Source organism: Octopus bimaculoides, chromosome 3 (genome assembly GCF_001194135.2).
Source record: "Octopus bimaculoides isolate UCB-OBI-ISO-001 chromosome 3, ASM119413v2, whole genome shotgun sequence".
In the NCBI taxonomy this organism is placed as follows: Eukaryota; Metazoa; Mollusca; class Cephalopoda; order Octopoda; family Octopodidae; genus Octopus; species Octopus bimaculoides.
The window spans coordinates 145,710,566-145,736,917 of record NC_068983.1 but is presented as its reverse complement, the minus strand read 5'-3'; the positions used below and the strand labels follow the sequence as shown (position 1 = coordinate 145,736,917).

The window sequence follows — 26,352 nt, the reverse complement described above, 5'->3', positions numbered from 1 at the left end:
AAAAAAAAAAAAAAAAGACTAAGACAGGTAGTGTAGACAACAAACAGATGTATTAGTTTAATGCTTAGGAAGTGAACAAGTCTTTTAACATTTCGAGCCTATGCTCTTCCACAGAAAGGAACACAGAAGGAAACAAGGAGAGAAAATAAAGAATGTGTAATGGCATGCTCCACAGTGAAAGGTGAAAGTAACAAAGTTCATATTTATATCAAATCAGCAGAATATTCAGCACATGAATAAACACACTTTAGACCAGTGGTTCCCAAACTTTTTCAGGCTACCGCCCCACTTGGCACCCACACCACATTCCTAACGACCCCTCCCCCTCCCCACCACAAATATAGACCACTTTCTGCAGCAAATTTAAAACCACTGTATTTCACAAATAAAACTTAATTAACCTATTAATATTTTTTTTACATTTATCACCCCATTTGGCCACCTCATAATCATCTCACTTTTCTTCAACACTCTCCTGGCTCATTCCACTGCCCCCAGTGGGGTAATACTGCCCACTTTGGGAACCACTGCTTTAGACTGAACAAAACTGAAACACCCACAAAGATCAAAACAGACATGGTGTCTGCAAAACATCAAATATGAAATAAGCAAGCTTAAAGAGCCAAAGTAAGTAATAATTTACCTGGTTCATCAAATGGCAAAAGGACAGCTGGTATTTTGCTATGAGATGCCAAAGGTACAATATACATGTCTTTGATGTGGCGGCTGTTGTTGCCAACCACTCCACAACGGCCCCGGCTATTCAGATATGAATAAAGCATGACATATGCATTCTTTTCATCAAATGTTCCAGGGAGAAAGCGCAACACACAAATATCCTGTAAAAAGAAAGTGAAAAAACGTTTTCAAAAACTAGTAAAATAGTGAAAATAAGAATAAGGGAACAAAAGAGAGATAGCAGGGGAATGGTTGAAAGAGGGGAAGTAAAAGAAGTGAAAAAAAATGTTATTTCTACTCACTCTTGAGCCTGTCTGTTTGATACGGTTTAAATAATCCCATATTAACTCTGGGGCAATACGACCACAAACATGAACAGTATCTTGAAGTTCCTGAAGCACAACAACAATAAAGAAACATTTATCAACTACTAGAAACAGATATAGCAAAGGTTCGTCACAAAACCCCATTACTAATCTTTACTCCCTGTTTCAAGAAAAATTTACAAAACTGATGATGATGATGATGATGAACTCTTGAAGTTAGGAATGGCTTGATTTTGATAATCAGAAACATTCTATTTACACTAAAACAAAATTACATATTTTCATTTGCTCTTCTTTTGAAAAGTCTGAAAGAGATGGCTGTATCCATTAGTGGGTAATTTGATATCAGAGGAGGGAGGCAAAAACTTTTTTAATCACAAACTTTACTAATTGATTGTGCAATCCTTTGGGTGAGAAATACTTCTGTCTGTTTTTTTTTTTTTTCTTTTTTTAATTATTGTTCTATGGTGAATACTAAGAGTGTGAGTTGTACTAGGCTATAAGGAAAATATTGTAATGTAACAAAGTACTGTCTTCAATTAAGTAAAGTTTAGCATATTATTACTGCTTCTAATGATGATGCCAACAGAATTTCAAGTTGGAATAGTAAAGTACTTGATTATATATTGTAAAGTATTTAGATTGGTGCTTAATCCTTCATGTAAATGGAGACAGAAAAATTGAAAACTATATTTCCCAAAAGATTTAATAAAGTAAATTAAGATAATTTCAAATAGGAATTGCAACTAGGTAATTAATCAATAGCCTTACAGGTGATGCTTTAATTGTATTCTTTTAAAAATAAAAATGAACACAACATATAAAGATAACAAAGGCCCACAAAAATATTTTTATCTTTGTCATTGAAAAATTTGGACCTGAACTGGGAGTTTTGAGACACACTGAATCTGAATATGACATTCATGTATTATTATGACATCAAGATTTTATTTAAAATACTGAATTCATTGTTTTTGTCATTAAAACAGTTTATGAAGAACAAGGCATAACATACAAACATATACAGAAATTGGTTTTCTTCAAAACCAGGAAGTTTTCTTAAAATTCTATTGAAAAACTAGTAAAAATCATAAAATTTCTAGACAAATTACATCATAGTTTATACCTAATTTCCCCTGAATTTGTATTTGGATGATTTTCTTGAGTGCTGAACCTCAAGAAGATCACAAGCTAAGTTCCAGCAATACTCTGCCATCAAATGCAAGTGCCATCTACCTTGATGGAAACATTCTCCCTGCTTTATCACTTGTGTCACCAAGATTTTCAGGGAATCTATCAAGGTGACTGTGGTGATAGTGCAGCTCTTTTGAAAGTTCTCCAGCATGTTGTTGACTATTTCAGCACAGTTAGCTGCATTTCTGTTACCCAAAAAATCATTTACAACTATTACAAATGAATTCCATGCTGCTGCTTCAATGCAAGTCCTGATTTGAGGCCCATCAAATAATGCACCTTTTATCTTTTCACTGCTCAGATCAGAAAATGTGCTGTGGGTACAGTGAAAGCATGGGCAATCTTTATCCAGAGCTTTAGCAAAGAGCTTCATAATGCCAAATTTGATATGGAGTGGAGGTAGGATGATTTTTACCTGGTTAAAATAAAGGCTCTTCAAGTCCATTAAAAACCATTCTTTAATCCCCAGATGTTTGCCCTTACCTCTTAATAAAATAATATATGAATCATAATAAATACCCATGCTAAATTTCACAGGTAAACAATGCATTTTTTCAAAAAAAACAAAGAAAATTGCAAAAATTGGGGGATTTGATTATCTTGAAATCTAGAGATGATGGTAAAAAATGGATTCTATTTTTGAAGTCAACATATCAAAAAAAACCTTCAAGAAACCTTCAGGTAAAAACGTCCTGACAAAATACTTGTTGGGTTGTGTAAATGATAAACTTACAAGGTGCTCTGTTGGACCAGACAGTCGATAAGCAGTTGTCATAAACTTCACTAAATCTTGCATGTGAATGAAACCTTTCCATACAAGGGGACTAGAGGGAGAGAACTTCACTTTCTTCTCCAATCCAGACTGCAACACTGAATCTGGAGACCTGAAATAAAGTCAAATACAGCCATTGATTACAGAAGACTAAATCATAAGGACTAACTTTCATAAAGGAAAATTCTAAAGAACTTACAACAGAAAATATAAACAGCAATAATAAATAACTGTCATTATACTTAAAAACAAACATACATTTAAAGATATATATTCTGTAGTAGAGGTATTATAAATTAGTTTAGCCTATTAGGAAGGACATCCAGTCAAATATCTGTCAGAAGTAAGACATTGCAGGACAGTGTTCACTGACCCATTGGTTCCTGCAGAGCAACTCCACTTATGTCAACACAAAAAGCAGCAAGAAGGCAACAGTGGTGGTGGCAATGACAACAGAGATTATGCTCTGTTCATTCCAAAGCTGTACCCAGTCTTAACTGACAGGATCTTTTTAGTAACCCAACTCCCATGAAATTACATAGTAAATCTTGTTTCACTTGTACTTCATCCTATCACTATGTTTATGTGAATACATCAACATTTGTAACAGCAGTAGTATTATGAATGTGAAAATATTATATCAAAAAATAGTCTATAAAATAGAACAAACTAAGTCATCGAAGGTAGGTAAAATTACATAGAATCAGTACATATGACCTTTGAAGATCCTTGATGTGGTTGAATATGTACAGATCACATACTATAGGAAAAAACAGCAGGGTGGGAACTGAGGATATATTCCAAAACATTTGCAACAGATTAACAGTGCCCAAAAACAAAGGTGGGCAAGGTGCATTCAGTTATAGTGCAGTAGTCTGGTTCATCATTCGTGACATACATCCCATTATAGTGACAACACTGGTTCTGCTACGTTTTTTGTTGAGTGTGACTTTTAGTGAATAAATTCATTTTGAGGTATTCAAAGAGTTGCTAACAAAACCATTTTATAATGAAATCACGAGGGAAGTCACAGCTGATAAAACTTCATCATAAAGAATTAGAAAGATTGAATTTACATTGTTGTTCATCATCATCATTTAATGTCCATTTTCCAAGCTGGCATGGGTGGAACAGTTTGACAGGAAATGATGATTTAGAAGACTGCACCAAGCACCAAGTCTGCTGTGGCATGGCTTCAAGAGCTCGATGCCCTTCTTAATGCCGAGTGCGTGGTTTTTTACATGGTATCAGCACACAAGTGAGGCTACCAAGTAATTCTCAAAACAAAAACCTTCAGCTGAGGTGGGGAGCCAGTATTGGTGGGGGGACTTTATACCTGTTGATGAGAGGTTAAAGTATGATAGAGGGACAAGAACAGATATCTTGTAGTAGGGGAGATACATGATTACCTCAGCTGGGAAAAAAAATGGGATGGTGGTGATGTGTCAGGGTGTATGTACCCTCAACTTTCATCATGTTTGTAATTATTCAAAAGTTTCAGTTGGGTGATAAATCATATACTACATACCTTACAGTGACATTTCTGGAATTTGAAGAACTTTTCATGGCACTAGGACGTGGGGAGTTTGATGCCTTCGATTCGCTTGTTGTTTCTGATTGTGTTACAGAACGTATTGTTTCCATGATAGTCTTCACTTCGTCATCCTTAAATGTATCTTCTTGTACTTTTGTGATTGTCTTGGGGGTGGTCTTTTCAGTCTTTGGAATGGCAGGTTTTGGTTGATTTTTATCCAGTATTCCTGGAGAAGAACTTGTGGAAGGAGCAAGTATTTCTTTCTTTGCCTTTTTAGCAAGAGGCTCATCAGAAGGCGGTGGTATTTTGCCTGTGCATATCTTACAATTCAAGTCAAATAAATGCTTACGATGACAATCAGTTGTGTCAGTGACTAAGTCTCCAACAATGTCCACTTTCTGATCGACTTTAACTTTCTCTACAGGAACTGGCTTCGCCTGGTAATGAATAATAGAGGTCTACAACTTACAGTGATGTGCTCTTATCAAAAAGTTTAAGAAACAAACTCACATAAAAACAGCCTTTTTAAACTAAACAGGTTTCATAATAAGAAACAAAAAATAAAATTTTAAATCGAGTTTGATTAAATACAATTATATTTGCACAAACAAAAGCAGGAGCATGTTATGTCTGGAGATGTCTAAAGTTTCAAGCAGAATATCTACTTGGCAAAGAGTACTTAGCTGAAGGACCCAATTCAAAACATAGCCTTTATTTCATTTTCTGGGACAACAATATACACCTCCTAGGAGGTTTTTGCTGGAGAAGGCTATAAAATTTCCAGACTGATACTTAACAAGACAGGCTATCAAAAGTCTACCGGCTCTAGTGACCATCTCTCTATTCACATGATTTTTATCTCACTTGGAAAGAGTTTCTAGAAATCATAAGCTTGGCAGGTAAGTTGAACCATAGTTGCAATCTCTTATCAGCCAATGCAATGCTAAAAGACTTGTGTTTTCTTATTTTTTGTAGGAGTCAAATATATTGACATTCTGCGTAGAGCAGAAAGTGGTGCTAAATTGACAACAAATTTCTACGGCTAATTCCAGAAAGTGGTACACAGTACTGCTGCTGCTGCTGTTACTGTTATCGTTATCATTATGTTCTGAGTTCTAATTCCACCAAGGTCGACTTTGCTTTTCATCCTTTCAGGTCAATAAAATGAGTACCAATCGAGCATTGGGGTCGATGTAATAGACCTCATGCAAAATTTCACGCCTTATGCTTTTAGTAGGAAGGGTTATTATTATTATTATTATCATTATTATTATTATTATTTCTTTTTCTTCTTTTCATCGTGCACATGGCCACTGTTAATCTCTCGTTTCCCAATACAGAAGGAAAACAACAAGCACTATAAGATAGCCCATAGTATTATACCATTTCTGTCTAATAATTTTACTTTATACATTGAATGTCATAGCACAAATGTTCTTTCAGCCTCAAACTTTTGGGAAGAAAGAAAAAAGAACTGGTTTGCTTCTAAAAGATTTGGTTGTAATTATATGTCATTCATAAAGTTTTATTTAAAAAAAAAAAAAAGAGAGATTTCAAACAAACATTGTTTCTGGTTCACATGTGTGAATAACTTTGGTATTCATTTATCACTCCTGGAAGAATGACCAGCTAAACTGACCTAGATTAAGACATAAACCACAAAATGAGGAGCTCCAGGAAGTAAAGCTTTATTGGTTTTAACTCTGTACCAACCCAACTGTAATTTATTAGAGTTTTTATTTATCCTAATGTTACATATCTGCCAACTAGGATAGGGAACAAGTTTTGGAGGAGGCAGTGTTTTCAGAGCTGAATGCACATCATATACTTAAACAAAGGAACCTCTAAGTGGTTATTCAATCTGCTAGAAATGGAAGTCAAGTTTCCTTATTTTATACTTTATAGATTTAAGGGAAAAGGCACCTTTGACAGGAAGCAATATTCCAATGCAAACAAAAACCGTTAAACAATTGTGCTGTATTTAAAGGCAAGGAGATGGTACTGAGTGTTAAATGGTAAAATAAAATTCCAAAAGGTGAACATGATATTAATAGTTACCTCTAGTGTACTTAAGTCTTCACCAGCAACATCTACTTCACCTTTGTGAGTTTTCTTCACCACGTGACATTTAGCTGCATCTTGGATGGCTTCAACCTCTCTCTGTTCAATCATCTCCAATGTCTATAAACACAAAACACGAATATGTTTACAGTGTTTATGTGTAAGAAGTTGTATTTAATTTTACATTACAGTTTAAATAGTGACATACTTAAGAGACAATGTACAAATATATACATATGCATGGCTATACAGATATGTATACACATAGATATGTGTGTGTATCATCATCATTCTACACCTGTTTCCATGCAAGCATGGATTGGACAGCTTGACATGAACTGACAAGACCATGGGCCACACCAGGTCTCATAGTCTGTTTTGGCTAGGTTTCTATGGCTGGTTACCCTTCCTAATGCCAACCACTTTACAGAGTGTACTGGGTGCTTTTTAATGTGGCACCATCACAAGTGCTTTTTACATGGCACCAGCACCAGTGCTTTTTACGTGGCACCAACACTCACACCAATGCTTTTGTATAGATATGTAAGTGTATGTAAAGGTGTGCATGCTCATTTGTTCTGACTCTGTGTTCTTAGATTGAATCTTATTGAGATCAGCTTTTGGGGCCGATAAAGAAATGCCAATCTAGGGCAGTGGATTAATAGAATATTTTCCTCCTAGACATGTGTGAAAACACATCTAGGGCTGTGAATTGTGCCACTGGATTGTACAATGCATGCATTTCTGAGTCTTTTCATTTCACTGGTTATGAAAATCAAATTTGATATTCAGTGCCTCATAAGAACAAAACTATTATTAAAACAGTATATAGCATGCATGCTAGTGTGCATAAAGCTTGGTTAAGCAACACTTAAATAAATAATATTGAATGAAGCAGCAGTGAATAAAATATATTCATGTAAAATTATATTTAGCATGTTCAAGTGTATTCAGACGTGAGAAGATCTTCCACTGCAGTACAAGTCCCAGAAGGAAACTCTCTTCTGAGACATATATAAAAACATATCTTGGGCTATGAATGACATCACTAGATTGTAGGACACATGAATTTTTACATCTTTTTCAGCTCATCAGTTATTAAAAAACCAAATCTATCAATCACAGTCTGACAAGAACAAAATTATTCTTATTAAAACAGCATATGGCAATTTGAAGCTTACATGTTTTACTTCTTTCTGTCTCCATTGAGAAAGCTCTGGTGAAGCCAGTTCATCAGCTGTCATACGTACAAGTCGATATGGTTTTATCTGTTTATTAAGAATTTTCCGGAACAAGCCCTTTAGAAAAAATAAAAAATTTTTCAATGAAAAATAATTAAGGAAATATACACAAGAACTATCTAACAACAGATCAAAGAAATAACACTTGTAGAACTTACATCCTTAAAAGGAAAGAAGCCAGATAGAGAACAGTTAATGGATAACAACTGATATGACAAACCACTGAAGGAACCTCTATAATTGTCAATCAACCTTCTAGAAATAACCAAATCTCCCTCAAATTTTACACTAGCACTTTGAAATATGGATGAATATAGCAGACAGTTTTGAAATATAATATACCAGAAAAAAATAAGTAGATAACTCACAATGGAAATACTAATCAAATAAAGAAACTCAAAAGTAATCAGTTAATGCTGAGAAAGTCATGAATTATTATGACTTCTTTAAATTATTATTTTTCTTTTAAATGAAACACAACAATGGTTATGTGGTCATGCCATAATATTACTAACTACATGATCTGGACAGTTGCTCTCAAATTGGAAGACTGAGGAAAACTGTATTTAAGGGCTGAGTCAGGGATTTAGGAACAGAAACCTAATGTGGGTAGCTTGAAATAAGAGAGGTAGTTGCAATAGGTGAGTTCAAATAAGAAAGTGGAGTAGCCAGAAAGAGGATTCTGAAGAGTAAAATCTATTAACAATAAGCAGCAGAGAAAACACAATCACAGCAAATCATATTAGTATAGACTGATTTTCTTCTAAATGTACTTCAAAGTACAAAACAGTGCAACAGATTATCTATATGAGAATAGTGCTCCACTGAAATTTCTATTTGACACCATATAATAGACTCAACAACAGCTAAATATTTATATTCTATGTTAAGGCAGTTTTAGCAATGTGTTTTGCAATTTTCTTCAGAGATTACTTAAAATCTTGAGTGCTGGTAAGCTGGATGGCTGCACCAGACTCCAGTCTGATTTGGTATGGCTTTCTATGGCTGGATACCCTTAATAGTTTAAATTGAACTTATTAGTGGTATTTATTTTACTGACCTCACTCAAATGAAAAGACAAAAGACAGTAAACAGTGATTTTTGCTACTCCAACATTTAATAATATCTTGTTCCAATAATAAATAAAATGCAATACATGATGTTGTGTACATTGTATAAATCTGTTTTAAATCTAACATTCAGTTTCACAAGCTATTATTTCATGTCATTTTCTATGTACATACCTTATTGTTGCTATCTTTAATGTTGAAGATGAGACTGCGGTATCGTGCCTTGTATTTTTGACCACTATCATTATACAATCGATGCAACTCTTCCTCAATATTTATCACCAAATTGCGTATGCTGCTGTTGTGATGATTGATATCATTAGCCTCTCGTGCCCTGCAACAGATAATATCATTAACTACTGGTTATAAACAAAGGTTTATATAAAGGTTTGATTAATACCATTTGGAGCTGAGCAACTGATAAGGTGTTGACCTCCATTTGAACCTAAAAATCATGTTATTACAAAGTGAAATTCTTAACCACAGAGCTAAGCCCACACCCATGAAAGTAAATTTCAAACAAATAATCCATTTTCATTACAACAAAAAACTTAACTACAATCAAAGAGAAATTTGTGAAATCAATAAACAGTTTCCAGTCAATATATATATATATATATATATATATATATACACTAACCATCAAAGAAAGGCCACAGAAATAACTTTTTTAACATGATAGTTTACCTATTTGACAAAGCTTCATGCAGAGACTTTTTGACATTAAGTCGTACATCATCTGGACCTTTGGGAACTTGGTTTCCTTGTTTAAGCTCAGGTTCTTTCTTCTTGGGTTCTGTAGAATTTTTCTTTTCAGGTTGAGGCTGTCGTTTATCCTTATCTTTTCCTGAATGAAAGACATAATACATGCAAGAAATAAATATTCTCACCAACAATACTACCAATTTAAACATATTTGAAAATATAGAATTACTGAAGAAGATCATACAAAAATGTATTCAACTAACCCATGCTAGCATGGGAAAATGGACATAAAAATGAATTAATGAATGAACAAACATATCAGCCAATGCTTACAATAAACAGTCTGGTATAATATGATCATCATCATTTAACATCCATTTTCCATGCTGGCATGGGTTGAATGGTATGGCCAGAGCTGGTAGGCCAAGGACCACACCAGGTTCCATTGTCTGTTCAGGCATGGTTTTTATGGCTGAATGCCCTTCCTAATGCCAACTACTCCACAGAATGTACTTCCATGCCTGTTTCTTTTCCCTAATGGCCCTGTCAACTACATTGTTTCACCACCACATTACCTTAGGTCAAGAGGGAACTTTGCACCAGCCACAGATCTGGTCAGTAGCCCTCAACAGGTTGTCTCATAGGAACCTCCAGTTGTCTTCCACATTATGTGATGCTATATCCTCCTCTTCATTGTCAAAAGTTTCGAGTAATATGCCTCTAAATCTCCGTCCATTCACAGTATCCTTAAGCTTCCAGACCCTTCTTTTCCATACTGGTTGTCTTCTGGATATCCATTTAGCCCTGATCCTGAAATCACTAACTACTAACCTATGTTGTGGGGTGCATTCTTCACCTGGGAAGCCATTTTTCCCGTTTCCTGGTGAGGATGTAGTCAATTTGACTAGTGTGGTCACCAGACCAGTAGGTCAATAGGTGACTGGTAGGTTTCCTGAAGTTAGTATTACAGACCATAAGATCATTTGCATCACAGAACTCCAGCAGCTTGGTTCCCTCCTCATTGTGGGAATGAAATCCATAGCCACCGTCTACACTATCGAAGCCCCACCACATGTTGTCCAACATGCCCATTGAAGTTGCCAGCTACAAAGAGGAGGTCTCTGTCAATCATCAACGAGGTAGTCTGCAAGAGGGTGTCATAAAATTGGTCTTTCTGTTCATCTGGTAGCCCTGGCTGAGGGGCATAAGCCAAGATATGCTAATCCATGTTGTAGCACTAATCTAAGCTTGAATAATTATGTTAGTAAATATTAAGCCAAAATACTCCTATACAGAATCAACTGGTGTGTGTGTGTTTAACTAATAGATTCAGCTTTTAATGTTACTGTACAACACACCTTGGTCAAGAGATTTCTACATTTAACAAAAGCCTGTTGTTTGGTTTGTTTTCAATGGACAAAATAAAGCTACCAGGAGTTATTCCCCTTACTCCAAATTTATGCTAAGTAAGTTTTGGAAGTAATTTTTTTATATTGTATACCTCTTATTTATTTATTTATTTCTAAACTAAACACTGATTGGAAGTGATTGCTTAAAATAATGTACAAAACTCTCCTATCAATAGTACCTGCATTAGAATAGTGCTCTCTTCTATCAAAGACTGAATTGTTACTACTGGATAAGAATGCCAAAGAATTATTACCAAGTTTTAGTTTAAATTGGCTTTAATCCTCATGACTGTTTTTATATTTCTTTTTATCCCTCATTATAAAAGATATAACTGATGAGATGAAAGGGGCCAACCATCCCAAACAACTAAAACATAGGACACCTTGTCAATACACAATAAAAAAAACTAAGTGAAGATTACCATAAAAGGTAGGTGTCTTGTGGAGACCCTGCGATGGTTGCAGCACTTCAAATGTAGGATGTTCCGTGAGCCACTCTCTGAGCACAGATTCCGTGGGAGCTGTTGGCCCAGTTAAAATACGACCACTCTTCCTCTCCAGCACCACCACTTTGCTGTTGCTTTCCTTCTTCAGAGATGGCAGCAGCTGTGGAGTCGGCTGTGGGTTTATGGATTTTTCACTCGGCTGGAAAACAAATAATAGCAAAAGGTTAATAATATATTTCAAAATACTGAGATATACTTCAATATGTTAACATTACAAACAAGGCAAATGATAGAAGAGAGCGAAAGATTTTTTAATAAGCAAGTTAATTATTTTACATAATTTTCTAAATTCTATTTTCCGAGGCGATGACTACTGACCGAGACCTTTGGAAATGTGCTGTGCGTGAGAAGACCCGGCAAGCCAAGTAAGATCGTTGCCAGTGCCCCTGGACTGGCTCTTGTGCAGGTGGCACATAAGATGCACCATTTTGAGCGTGGCCGTTGCCAGTACCGCCTGACTGGCTTCCGTAGGATTTTCGAGCGAGATCGTTGCCAGTGCCCCTGGACTGGCTTGTGCGGGTGGCACATAAAAGACACCATTTCGAGCATGGCCGTTGCCAGTATCGCCTGACTGGCCTTCGTGCAGGTGACACATAAAAGCACCTACTACACTCTCTGAGTGGTTGGCGTTAGGAAGGGCATCCAGCTGTAGAAACTCTGCCAAATTTAGATTGGAGCCTGGTGTTGCCATCCGGTTTCACCAGTCCTCAGTCAAATCGTCCAACCCATGCTAGCATGGAAAGCGAACGTTAAACGATGATGATGATGATGATGATGATATTCTTTTGTTATATCCTTATTGTTGTAGTGTCTCCCTTTGACTGATGTAAACCCCACCTATTTGTGTGTTATCATCATGGGCCCTTATGGGCAGCAGCTACAATGACGATACTAATCATAGCAGCAAGTTGGCAGAACCGTTAGCATGCTGGCCAAAATGCTTAGCAGCATTTCTTCCAGTTTTACATCAAGTTCAAATGTAGGTGAGGCTGACTTTGTCTTTCATCCTTATGGGGTTGATAAAACAAGTACCCAAGTGATCACTAGAGCTGATGTAACCAATTTCCCCTTCTCTCAAAATTGCTGGCCTTGTACCAAAGTTAAAAACAATAATTATTTCTGAACAAAAGCCTAGTTTAGTTGCAGATATAAACTGAAAGAAGAGTCTAACAAGTCAATCAATCTCATAGCAGACCATGACCAAATTTGAAGATAGATATTAATCATAAACAAGTAGTTTTCAATTAAAACACTCAAACATGATTATTAAAAATTTGTATACTTTAAATACACACACACACACACACATACAGGTATCCAATTCTAAATGTTTTGAATTCAAAATACTTGGCCACAAAGACAAGAGAGAAACCGTTCAGAAAACAAAATGTACAACACACTTTTGGTTAAGGTGCTTCCTTTGTCATTTCAATCATTTCTTCTCATGGTTGCAAATAGACTGGAGAAATATTTGTATCAAAGGAGGTTAACTGATTTAACCTAAAACATACTACACTAAAATATATTTGGCAATGGTATCCCAACCATTCATGACTAGACACATCTCAGCTTTAATAAAAACTGTTAAGTCAACCCAGTGACATAATAGCCATCATTAATAGTAAGAAATTGAATTTTAACATAATCAATACAAAAAAGTAGTTGTATGCTGTCGACTTAATGTGACAGTCCCATGAAGGGAATAATACTACTGCTATTTAGCCCTAGGAAGCAACATCGTTTCCTGTAGGCCTTGACACATTTCCTGTGTCCTTATGTTTACAAGGGGGAGACAAGCACCTCGACCCAGCTAAGCCTGCATCCAGGGACTAGTTTCTGAGTCTTTGCTCGTCGTCAGTCTGGAGTAGCATGACCTGCTAGACGAAGATGCTTGTCAAGCTCTTGTAAACATATAATAATTCTAGTGAAATACATTCACTGATTTCAAAAATAGAAATAATACATTTCTAAATCTCTCAGAGAGATTTATGCAGTAGTGATACGATAAAGTAATTGTATGCTGTCATCTTAATGTGACAGTCCCATGAAGGGAATAATACTACTGCTATTTAGCCTTAGGAAGCAACACCGCTTCCTGTCAGCCTTGACACATTTCCTGTGTCCTTACTGCTAAATAGCAGTAGTATTATTCCCTTCATGGGACTGTCACATTAAGTTGACAGCAGACAACTACTTTATCATATCACTACTGCATAAACCTCTCTGAGAGATTTAGAAATGTATTATTTCTACAATACAAAAAAAAACGCCCTTAAAAATACATTTCTAATGTAGAAAACTTAAGCTCATAGTATATGAGGGGTTTTCCTGTGGTATAAATGCAGGAAGGCTGAGCAAGAAATTAGATAGATGTGCCTCAGCAAGCTTACTGATGTGGCTTCAACCCAAAGGAAGGTGCTCACTGACAGCCCAGCAACCCATTAACCCTTTAGCATTTAAACCAGCCATATCCAGCCCAAATATTCTATTTTGTTTTATGTTCAAACCATCTAGATTTGGCCTCCTAATAAATAATCACATCATCAAAATCTTGAAGCTACAAGATGATGTATGATTAATTCAAAACAATGTGAATAATTAAGTATTACATTTGACAAAGTAACCTGAATGCTAAAGGGTTAAGGGGATACATGTGTATGTGTTTATGCATATGTGTGTGTAAGAGAGAGAGAGTGGGTACATGTGTGTGCGTGAGAGAGGGAAAGTGTGTTTCTGCGTGTGAATCCAAACTGGCTAATTTAGGATGCTCAAGGCTAAACTACCATTTCACATATGAGAAGAATAAAACTTAGACAAGACTCACTTTCTGGCCAGTTTGTTGAAAGTGTCGTTCATTCTTCAACAATGCCAATGATTCCTGAGCATGTCTTACAATGCATTCATCACTGCAATAGACAGATCCTGTCCGAGCATCTCTTTTACAACCAGCACCAATACACTGTTGAAATGTCCGTTTCTTTAGATCCTGAAACAACACAAAAGATAATGGAATAATCAAGAAAATAACAAGCTGAGTGCATTCGTCCATTCAATGTCAGTTTCTTTATGCTAGCATGAATTAAACATGGAGGTATCTGAGGAAGGATCTTTACAGTTGGATGCTCTCCCTGTCATCAAATGTCGCCTGTTTTATGAATGTCTTCAAAACAAAGAACCAACCATAATGTCAACAAAAAATATTAAGACATCACCATTTTGCTCAAGCAAAACTATGGTGTCCACATTCATGCTTATAATAATGATCACACACACACACACACACACACACAAGAGGCTCCCTACAGTTTATGTTTACCAAATTCATTCACAAGGCACTGGTCAACCTGAGACCATAGAACAAGACAAGGCACTTACTTAAGGTGCTGTATAGTGGAATTTATCATCATCATCATCGTCGTCATTGTTGTTTAAGGTCCGCTTTCCATGCTGGCATGAGTTGGACAGTTTGACAGAGGGTTGGCAAGCTGAGAGGTTGCACCAGGCACCAATCTGATTTGGAAGGTTTCTACAGCTGGATACCCTTCCTAACACCAACCACTCCATGAGTATAGTGGGTGCTTTTTACATGCTACTGGCAGCCAGTCAGGTAGTACTAGCATCAATCTCCTCGAATGGTACATTTTACATGCCAGTCAGGTGGCACTGGCATTGGTCACACTCAAATGGTGCTTTTTACGCACCACTGGCACAGGTGCTAGTCAGGCAGTACTGGTATCGGCCACACTCAAATGGTGCTTTTTACGTGCCACCAGCACAGAAGCCAGTCAGTCGGCACTAGCATTGGCCATGCTTGAATGGTGCTTTTTACATGCCAGTCAGGCAGCACTGGCATTGGCCACAACTACGATTTCACTTGGTTCAACAGGTCTTCACGACCATAGCATATTGTCCAACGACGGAAAGGTGCTTTTAAATTGGCCAGTTATGCAACACTGACCTCAGCCATGGCTACGATCACACTTGGCTTGTCGGGTCTTCTCAAGCACAGCATATTGCCAAAGATTTCAGTCGCTTGTCATTACCTTTGTGATGCCCAAAATTCAAAGTTTCATGCTTCACCATACTTTTGAAACTGACATAATAATAACTGAGGTTATTTACGAAGAAACACATTTGGGTTCTTAAAATTACTGCATTATTCAATCCTATTAATTCAAAAATATTTATGTCTAACTCAGTAAGATATCAAATATCCAACCAGCTAAGTAGTTAGCAGTTCTAATCCTGTCACCAGCATTGTCTTATGTTTTCTATCAAGACAACTCTCAAGTGATCGGGGAGGGTGGGGGTTGTTAGCATCCTTTCATTTTCAGCAAAAAATATCTTGAAAATCTCATGAGCCTGTAAGCTTCTCAAGTCAGACTTTAGGCATGCAGAGGAAAATCTGGTTTGTTTATCTTTTATATTATACTTGTATCAGTCATTGGACTGTGGCCATATTGGGGTACCACCCTGAAGGGTGGTAATCAACCCACAGTACTTATTTTACAAAGTCTGGTACTTATTTTATCAGTACCTTATGCCAAACTGCATTTACGGGGATGTAGACAACAGTTGTCAAGTGGTGGTGGGTGACTGACACACACACATATATATATATATGCATACGCACACATGTGCGCACATGTGTATATATGCATACACACACACACACACACACGCACACAAATACACACTTAATGGGCTTTCACTCAGTTTCTATCAACCAAATCTACTCACAAAACTTTCGTCAGCCCAGGGCTATAGTAAAAGACATTTGCCCCAGATTCCATGCAGTGGGACTGAACTCAGAACCATGTGATTGCAAAACAAACCTCTTACTATACAGTCACTTTGCTGGAGAAAAGTGTGTTTTCAAAGCTGCAAATCCTTCTTTAATAATCAGAAAGTATACACATTAAGAGCAGTACTCATTATCAAATAATAGACAAGCAAGCAAGTTGTCTAGACAGAAGAAAAAAGTGTCCAAACAACATAAACAAGAAAAATGTTAAGCAATAACTATGTTGAAATCATTCAAATTAGCTGAGGTGATATGTTACCCTCTAAACTGACAAAGAGTTAATAGCTTGTATCTTGTCAACATTGACTGTAACTGTAAATAGATGCCATGAAAGAAGGAAGGGCAAAAACTCGCACAAAAACTAACCATAAACACAAAGGGATAATTACCATGTCTTTGAAATGAAGAAGTTTTTTCTTCTTTGAAGAGTCTGATGTTGGAGATGTTTTCTTCTCATTTTCAGTACTAGTGCTGGACGATACTTGAGCAGAAGACACTTCAGGTTTGCGAGGGGTCAGATTGCCAAACGACTTAGTGCTCGGAGAATTATTTGCATAATCTTTGCTGTCTCGCCTGTCACGCTCTTTCGAAGAAGGTTTGAGCTTATCCCTGCTGTAATCTTTCCTATCCTTATATCTCCGCTCCTTGCTACCAACCTCAGCACGTTCTTTTGAATTCTGGCGGTCTTTAGCCTCTTTAGATTCATAGTGTTCTGTAGACAGTTTCCTCTTATTATCTTTACTAACAGGAGTCTTCTGCTTCTCTTTCTCAGGGTCTCCATCTCTGGAACTCTTACGAGGTGTTTTGCTTTCACTTGGAGCCTTCTTTGATATAGAGACAGGAGTAGTGTTTGTAGTGGACACAGGAGTGGTATTTGTAGTGGACACAGAGGTGGTGTTTGTAGTGGATATGGGGGTGGTGTCTGTAGTAGATATGGAAGTGGCTTTTGTGGTGGCTACAGGAGTGGTCACTGTAGAAGACACAGGTGTTTTTGTAGTGGACACAGGAGTAGTTTTTGTAGTGGGCTTTGTAGTGGACACCAGGGTTATCTTAGCAGTGGGCACAGCAGGAGTTTTTGTAGTGGGCACAGGAGTGGTCTTTGCAGTGGGCACAGGAGTGGTCTTTGCAGTGGGTACAGGAGTGGATTTTGTTGTGGACGTGGGAGTAGTCTTTGCAGTGGACACAGGTGCAGATTTTGTAGAGGACACAGAAGTGGGTTTTGAAGTGGTCACAGGAGTGGCGATATGTGTCAATGCTTCCTTTTTATGTGTAGCTTCATTACTAGCAGCAGTTAATTTTTCTTTCTTGGCACTCGACGTTAGCATCTTTTTGGGTGTTGTGGTTACATCACTGTTGTTCACAGACTCCTTTGAAGCTGCTTTAGAAACATTGGATTCACCTGACACAGATTTTTTATTCTGTTAAAAAGAAAATAGTAGAAATAAATCAAGACAAAAAAGAAATACTAATGTTAGTTCACATGATTATTCATTACAGTAGTTTTGCTAAACTATGAAAAGTATATTTATATTTCATACAGAAACTTTTGTAACTGAAACATACAAAGACAAAGCAAGTGTATAGGTCATATACCATATGAAGAATGGAGGACACAACTGAGACACTAGAACTTTGGATTAAATATGTAATAGTATTTGTGTCTTTCCTCTAAGTTTGGATTTAAATCCCACAGAGATCAAGTCTGACTAATTCCCAAATTTGGAAATGTATAGGAATAATTGTGCTTAATATTTTTGATTTGTATTTTGAAAATAAATTTAAACTTAGATAGAAATTTTAAAAGAAACAATTTTTGAATTTAAAGACAAAATGGAAAACAGTTTGCAAACATACTTTGGTTTTCTTAGTTGATTCACTGCTGTCTTCTCTTGATTTGACAACGGCTGTAGATTTATCAGATGTTGATGCATCAACTTGAACAGGAACTACAGGAAAGAAAAATCAATAAGGATGTTATAAGTATTTAATAAGAAAAAAGTATTTTCCATGACTGAAAATGAAGAAAAAATAACAATAGCCAGACATGGCTGTGTGGTAAGAAGCTTGCTTCCCAACCACATGGTTCCAGGTTCGGTCTCACTGCATGGCATCTTGGGCAGGTATTTTTCAACTATAGCCCCAGATCGACCAAATCCTTGTAAGTGGATTTGGTAGACAGAAACTAAAAGAAGCCAACTGTGTGTGTGTGTGTGTGTGTGTGTGCACATGCATGCATGCATGCATACATGTGTGTGTGTTTATCCCCCATTACTGCTTAACAGCCAGTGTTGGTGTGTTTATATCCTTGTAACTTAGCAGTTCAGCAAAAGAGACAGGCTTAAAAAGAAAACTAGGTAGTGAGATGAATTCATTTGACTAAAAATCAGGTGCTTCTCTTTTTGTCCAGTTTACTTGGTTGAGCTTTCCCATTGGTATCTCTAAAACTAGAGAAACTAGTATGTCTAAAATTATGTAGCAAAATTAATTTTTGTTTTTAAATTTTGTTCATTAAGCAAGTTATTTGGATATATGGTCTACCCATAACTTATTTTAAAACCAAAATACCATAGAAATAGAAAGACATAGTAACATAGTAATACAATTTCTTTCAAATATTGGCAGGTCTAGGAGTTACACAAGATACATTCAAATACCAAATGAAGAGATTTTTTTTTTCATACACTGGCTTTTCGGTTAATATTAGTTCAAATATGTTTTTGATTATGTAATAAAACAGGGGGTAGGATGCACATTAAACTTAAACTTACTTGTACCATGTCTTTGTAGCAACCTTAAAAAATTTCCAGTCCTTGGAATGCTCATATTAATCTATTAATCTTCACACATTTTTCTCTCTCCATTTCTTTTCTCTCTCTCTATTAAACCTACAACCAATTTGGGTGGTGCCCACACAAACTTACTCCCAGTTTCATCTGTGCCCTCTGTAAATTACAACCAGTTCCAGCTGGCTCCTCAAGCCTATGGCCAGTACCAGCTCTTTCTCCTCCAACCTACAGCCAGTACAAGCTCTCTCCTCCAGCCTGCAGCCAGTTTCAACAGAATCTGATGAAATTAACAGCTAATGCCAACTGTGAACACTCGATTACAGTCAATACTAATTGCATCCTCACAAATCTACACAATCCACTCCTCTATATGTATCTTCATAACATCACAGTTAATTTGGTGTTGCATAAGCATTCAACCAGCCTCTGGTTGAACATTTAACAAAATTTACTATGCTCTACATAGATAGTTGACCAATTCTACTAAACATCCCTTCAAACTATCAGTAGGAAGAGAGGAATGACAATCAATGCAATATAACTATATATGTATTTATATATAACGAAGCCAACCTGCAGCTTCTGATGTTGTAGACTCTTCTTTTGCTGGTTCTGTTGTTACAGGTAGAGTGGTTCCTTCCAAAGGACAGTTATCACAGACAAATTTCTCTCCATCTTGTAAAATCCTTTGCATATCTTCCAAAGTGAGTTCAGCACAGTGGCCATGGAAGCTCTTTCTGCATATATCACAGTCTACAAGATATCTGAAAGAGACAAAGAAAACATTAATAAACTGCAGCTATTACCAAAATGCTTACTAAATGTGAAGTGAGTTCCATAATCCATTAAATTACAGGGATCACAACCAGACATTTATTGTGAATTGTTGCAAGTCAAATAATGGAATTCATCTCTCTCCAAGTAACCCCATGGAAGCATTGGAGCACAGGATTGCAATCTGAAGAAACGTGTGCTAGTTATACACTACCATAACTTCTTACAGTGATGTGCTGTATCTCCCGCTGTATCAATTTATAACCAAGTGGATTGGGTAATTTGAAAGCCAAGTACTTTGATCAAGGTCACAAGACTATGCCAAGGTCAAAACCACACAATATAACAATCTATCATTTTGGTTATCTAACACCCTCTTGACCCATTAGCATTTAAATTGACCAGATCAGGCCCAAATATTCTATTTGTTTTATGTTCAAACTAGTCAGATTTGGCCTCTCACACTACCCAACAATGTCATTCTAGAAAGAAGAAGTCATTATATCAAGCTATGAGACAATGCATGATTAATTCAAAGCAACAAGAATAAATAAGCATTGCATTAGACAGAGTAATCTGAACGCTAAAAGATTAATAAATGATAGGAGTGATAAGAGGAATTGTATTTGAATTGCTATACGATGATGATTTATGCCTTGTAGTACAATGAAACCAACTTACTGATTGTCTTGCACCATGTTACATATGGTGCAGGTTTTTCCTTGAAGTCGCGGTTGCAGATGTCGGTCATCTTCCATCTCCTCAGTGCAGCTAACATATTCATATTCTAAAATGCAAAAGTAAAATAACGTCTTAGCATATATTTGTGTATTATGCAAGATAAATGTGGGTGAGATGAATGTGCAAGTAGATGAGCTGTAAAATAATTTATGCACCACTGATAAACAAACTGAAAAAAATTTTTTTTATTTTAATTTTCTTTTTTTCTTTCCAAATATTTGTTTAATGGTTAGAGGGGCACAGCCTATAGCTATTGCAGACCTTCCCAGCCTGGCGAAACAATAATACTGCTGTTCAATTCGAACGTCTAGATTTAATGTTTTTAAGAAAAGCATGATCGAGTGAGTTCCAGGGAGAATTAGAATTCAGAAAAGAAAGGATTGAGGAAAGCATTTGATACAAATTGCTAAGGAGATGATGAAAGGAGGTAAGTATATGTATCAAGTTGTAGGTAGTTTACTAGTAGTAAACTAGTACACTCATCTCTTCTGCTGCTGCTACTAGTAACAACAGCAGAAGAGACAGATTAGTGTATTAATAATTAGTGAATTGTATGATCCCTTCTAGAGGGTGTCTATGGAGCAACACTTCAATGAATATAAATCTAGGAGTACATTAGTTGGAGGAAGACAAATCCTTTCATTTGTGATGAATGAAAATGCTTGGTCTATAGGAATAGATGTACCGAATAAATTAGGTTTCGTATATAGTCTGTGTGCATGAACTCTAAAGCAGAAACTGCTTCTTGTAATGCACTCTTCTGAAGGGAAACTTCCACAGCTCAGAATCACTCCCAGGTCCAGTAGTGGCTAAGTATAAATAGATAATGAAGGCTATGAAAAAAAAGTACAAACTCAATTTTATTAACCATTACTTACCACTATCTTCATCTGCTTGGCAGCCAATAGACACTGCTAAGGATTTATTATCGATATCTTCAGTAAAGGCATCATTTGACATGGTAGTCTCAGCTTCCATTTTCACTGAAGTGGCTGATTGAGTTTCGTTAGAAGCTGACTGCACTGAATCAGCTTTAGATCTTATTTGCTTTTCGGGTGCTGGTTCATCTAAAGAGGTTTCAGCTCTGACTGGTTCTTCAGTATGATCAAAATTAACAGAGACAAACTTATCAGCTACATCTACAGTCATTGAAGTAACTGAATCTATACTGGAAGAAGTTGCTGTTTTATCATCTATTGAAGATGGAATGTCCTTGCCGTTATCAGAAGACATCTTCTCACTATCAGTTTGACTGGAATTCACAGAATAGCTTACAACAGATGGTTTGTGGTGGCTGGGAGATGACTGGACTGGTTTGCTAGGTGCAATGGCAGTTTTATTCCCAGTAGTTGAAACTTTAGATTGTAGTTCACTAGAAGAAAAGCTAACAGTTTTTGTAGCAGAATTACTGCTTTGAAGACTAGAAGGTGTAGCAGTGGTGACAGAAGATTTCTCAGGTAAAGTCTGAGAGATAGCATCAGCTTGAATGTCAGTTTCATTTTCTTTCTTTGCTTGTGTTGAAGACTCATGGACAATCACTCCATCAGGCTTAAATAAATCTATCATTGTTTTGTCAAGAGATTCTTCAGACTTGCGCTGTTTCCTTCTCTTTTTGGCCTCTTTTTCTGCTCGAGCCTTTTGCTCAGCTCGAGCTTTCTCTTCAGCAGCAAGTCTTGCTTTTTCCTCTTCAAGGCGAGCCAGTTCTTCTTGTTCAGCTTTTGCTTGTAAAGCAGCTGCCTTCTGTAAAGAAAGCAACAGAAAAGATCAGCAAAATTATATATCAAAAACAGATACTGGGATATTTAATATTTCAACACCCTAAATAAATACTAAAAACTGTTTAAACCAGTAATTCTCAAAGCAGATTTCAAGGGATGAGACAATCTGCTGCAATAACCAAGGTACAGGACTTTTAAATGGGTCACACTTGTGCTTTGTAGGGCTTAGTAACTGAACAACATGTTTTCTGACTATGAAGCAGGGCCCTAATATGTGTGGTACAACTTTAACAATGTTCTAGAATGGGTTGTTATCATGAGAGATTGTGAAGTGAAGTATTTGTGGCAAGTTTCGGGATTATGTGTTGTAGGGAAGATATAGTAGCTGCGTTTTGGGACTGACTAGATTATCATACCATCATGGGGAGTGGGGGTGGGGGGAGATTGGAATTTGGCTCTAGCTCTTGAGCACATTATTTGATTAACGGAAGGAAAACTATCAGGACTGGTTGTCTTATTGGGTTAGAGTGGTTGGAAAAATTTTTAACATTCCATAGCTGTATGTATACAATGACAGGACAAATGGATTTAAGATGTAGAGATCAGGAGAGATACTGTTGTGTAGGTAAGGTGTAGAAATAAAAGGTGGCTGTTTTATTTGTAAGTGTGCTACTTATAGAGCCATCTTAGTTGCAAACTTAGTAGAGATCCTCATGGCAATGGACCAGAAGGCATGGCTAAGATTTACAAATCAAGAAAGCTTCTAGATTATGGGATGCACATCCTTTGGTTCCTGGATGGTCATCTGCAGATATTGCAATAAACTCTGCCTTGGCACTAGTGAGGCCACCGTGTAGCTGGCAAGCGAATAAATTCAGGGAAGGTGCTGCCTTTGCATATTAAATGGGAGTCAAAGTATAAAAAGGTTAGGGCAGAGAAGGTTCTTGTTATTGAGGAGCTACACAGCTACTCACATCTAAGAGAAAAGAGAATGAATTAGAGGTATCCCCAAGGAGAAAGACAATGATGGTGTCCTGGTGATACCTCAGGGAGCAGGAACAATAATGGGTGAGGAGTGTGAGGGGTTTGCATGAGTGTATAGGGGAAGAGATAGGGGAAGTGGGAGAGGGAGGTAGGCAACATCTGTAAAGATTGATAAAAGGTTGGGAATGGTACAGGGATGCTTGTGAGGTACTCTAATCTCTCAATAATTTCCTTGTGTGCTGGCGCTAAGTTTTTAGGAAAACAGCTTGTATATAGTGGACATTACTAAACTGGACATCTTGCTACAAGTTTATTTCAATGTGTGTTTTCATGCAAACACCATATTGCCCCAAAAGTGAATTATAAACACTACCTTCTCTTTCTTTGTTAGCTTTTTGACAGGCGTTACAGGCACTTCTGAACTGGCAGCCTGAAATATGTGTAGATAATATGGAATAAGAAATTGTATAGGTAAGTTATCAGAGAAACAACTCAGACAAATAGAAGAAATCTCTTAAAATCAATATTATCAACTATAGTAATAGTTTCTGTTTATTTATAGGAACACATTGGTATATTTGAAGTTGTGGGATCTCATTAGCCCGTATTAGCAATGATTGAGCTTATTTCATTTAAATGCAATGGCAAGTGAAGTTAGAAACAGCATTTACAAAAAGCAACATTTGGTGTAAAGGCTAAAGTGAAAATATTACATAAAACAAATAAGTGAAACATATCTACAACTGCAACTTACATACGAGTATATGAGGGGGTGTTGAAAAGTTCCTGACTTTAAGGGTATCGTTAAAGGCCTGGTTGAAAGCCCAATCTTCTGAGCTCTTTTACAGGGCTTAGAAAAACTAAAGGGCTGCTGGAACAAGTGTGCAAATCTGAGAGAGGAATATGTTGAATAAAATCATAATTAACTGCTCCTGTATTTTCTTTTACCCAAAGCCAGGAACTTTTCAGCCTACCCTTGTATAAGGCAGTCAATGAGTCAATCCAGCATATTACTGATGTTTATTTTACTGATCCTAACATAATGAAAGGCAAACACAGTCCCAACAGAAACTGAATTCAGAGGTATGAGACAGCCAAATACTCTAAAACATAATCTGGTTCTTCAGCATCTACCCCCACTATCTTCTTGTTACAAAAATTGTAAGTAGCATTATTAATAACATTGAATAAATAAATAAATAAAAGGATTCTGTAAAATGGTAAAACCAAAAGAGAGTAATTTAGTAATTATAAAGAGATGAAATTAGCCTGTTTTAAAAACTAATGAATTACAAAATCCTTGGTGTAAAGCTTACCTTGACTTCAGCAGAGTTCTGCATCTTTTTCAACCGAAATAGAGGCACTTCTTCTTCATCTTCTTCTTCTTCCTCTTCTTCTTCTTCTTCCTCTTCTTCTTCTTCTTCTTCTTCTTCTTCTTCTTCTTCATTTTCAGTTGTTTTGTCTACTTCCACACTACTGTTGACATCTTTAACAGGTAGTTTTCTCTTCCGTTTCAGCTTTTTCTTCTCTCTCTCCTCCAGTTCACTAGCCTTTGCTGCTTTCTCTCGTTCTTCTTTACGTATCCTTGCTTGTCTCTTAGGCCGCCCGCTTTTCATCAATGGAATGCCTTTATTGCTCTCCTCAGTTGGCTCTTTACCACTAACATTAGCATCTTTGCTGTCGTCAATATTCTCCTTTGCTGTCTCACCATCTTTTTTGTCATCTTCTTTTCCTGTTTCCTCTTGCTGAGAAACAGACAGATCTTTCAAACTAATTTCGCTGTCATTAGCCTTTTGTACTTCTTTCTTTTTCTGGGATTTTGTCAGACTTATAGCAGGACGTCGACTACCTCGTGGAGTCTTAGGCACAGTGGACTTTTCACTTGCAGTTGGCTCTAACTTGTCAACACTGCTTCCTGTTTTAGAAATGGGAGACATGCCTTTTTGAAGCTTTGCCAGAGGAGAACTATCAGCTAAATCAGAAACAGTCTGTGCCCCATCTTTGTCAGGAGGCTGTAGTAAATTGCACAAAGCACTACTTGCAGGAGACTGAAGAGAACCATCTGCTGATGAATTTGTCTGCGATAGCAACATACTATTCTCACTGATTTGACCAGAAACGGGTAACAAATCAGCTGAAGCTGAGACAATACTAGAGAGATTAAGACTTGTATCATCACTCGACTCACTACTTTCTGCAATATTAACACTTTGATTTGTTGGTGTGGAAACTGTTTTCTTACCAATATTTTTCTTGCCTTTCACACTATTTTTACCAGTATTAGTCTTGCCTTTCACACCAATTTTACCAGTATTGTTCTTGCCTGTCACACTAGCTTTCCCAGACTTTTTTGAGACTTCTTTCTGGAGTGGAATGTCTCTGATAATTTTTTTCATGCGTTTGCGCACAGGCCGACTTGCTGTTTCACACACAGATTTGTTAGCTTGTTCAGAGTTTGAAGTGCTTTCTGCTTTAGATACAACAGACATGTCTTTTTCAGAATCTGAAGCCAAGTCTGTAACAGAATCATCTATTACTTCTCCATTACTCTCACTGTCAACTCTGGTAGAATCTCCTTTTTTCTTTCGTGAAGTACTACTCCCAACTGCCTTGCCACGTGCATGGCCCTGAAAATAATTAAAACAAGTTATATATATATTAATAAGTTACACAACAAATTAATAGGAATTTCAATAAATTGTACCAATGTGCCAGAAGGGAGGCTAGGCGACAGGTTTATTTAGCCAGAGGGGAAGCAGATAAGGAAAGATTTGCCAATGTTCTGCGCCGTGAGGACCAAAGACTCGAGGTATTTCGTGTTGCAAGACAGTGTAGGAGAGAGAATAGTGATGTTGTAGGAGAGAAACATGTTCGCATGGATGATGGTACGCTTGCATTAAATGAGGATGCAAAGAAAGAGGTCTGGAGATGCCACTACGATAGATTGCTTAATAAAGAGAATGAATGGGAGAAAGAGAGCCTGCCGTATGTCGACCCAATAGAGGGACCAGCTATCCGAGTTGATAGTACCAGGGTAGATAAAGCAATT

General features: G+C 36.9%; 1 protein-coding gene across 3 annotated transcripts in view; it reads right to left on the bottom strand.

Annotated features, from left to right (window-relative positions):
* The window catches only part of LOC106869125 (microtubule-associated protein futsch), a 157,191-nt gene that overhangs the window by 7,832 nt on the left and 123,007 nt on the right, over nt 1–26,352 (bottom strand). For all 3 annotated transcript variants that reach the window (XM_052966609.1, XM_052966608.1, XM_052966610.1), the window contains 17 exons: nt 24,620–25,930; nt 23,677–23,733; nt 21,480–22,341; nt 20,542–20,647; nt 19,660–19,850; nt 18,155–18,246; nt 16,690–17,718; nt 14,321–14,482; nt 11,413–11,635; nt 9,564–9,723; nt 9,051–9,210; nt 7,747–7,863; nt 6,563–6,685; nt 4,499–4,962; nt 2,932–3,082; nt 981–1,070; nt 644–839 (listed from right to left, as the gene is read on the bottom strand). In XM_052966609.1, coding sequence (XP_052822569.1) covers nt 644–839; nt 981–1,070; nt 2,932–3,082; nt 4,499–4,962; nt 6,563–6,685; nt 7,747–7,863; nt 9,051–9,210; nt 9,564–9,723; nt 11,413–11,635; nt 14,321–14,482; nt 16,690–17,718; nt 18,155–18,246; nt 19,660–19,850; nt 20,542–20,647; nt 21,480–22,341; nt 23,677–23,733; nt 24,620–25,930 — 5,494 coding nt within the window. The remainder of the gene's footprint in view (nt 1–643; nt 840–980; nt 1,071–2,931; nt 3,083–4,498; nt 4,963–6,562; nt 6,686–7,746; nt 7,864–9,050; nt 9,211–9,563; nt 9,724–11,412; nt 11,636–14,320; nt 14,483–16,689; nt 17,719–18,154; nt 18,247–19,659; nt 19,851–20,541; nt 20,648–21,479; nt 22,342–23,676; nt 23,734–24,619; nt 25,931–26,352) is intronic.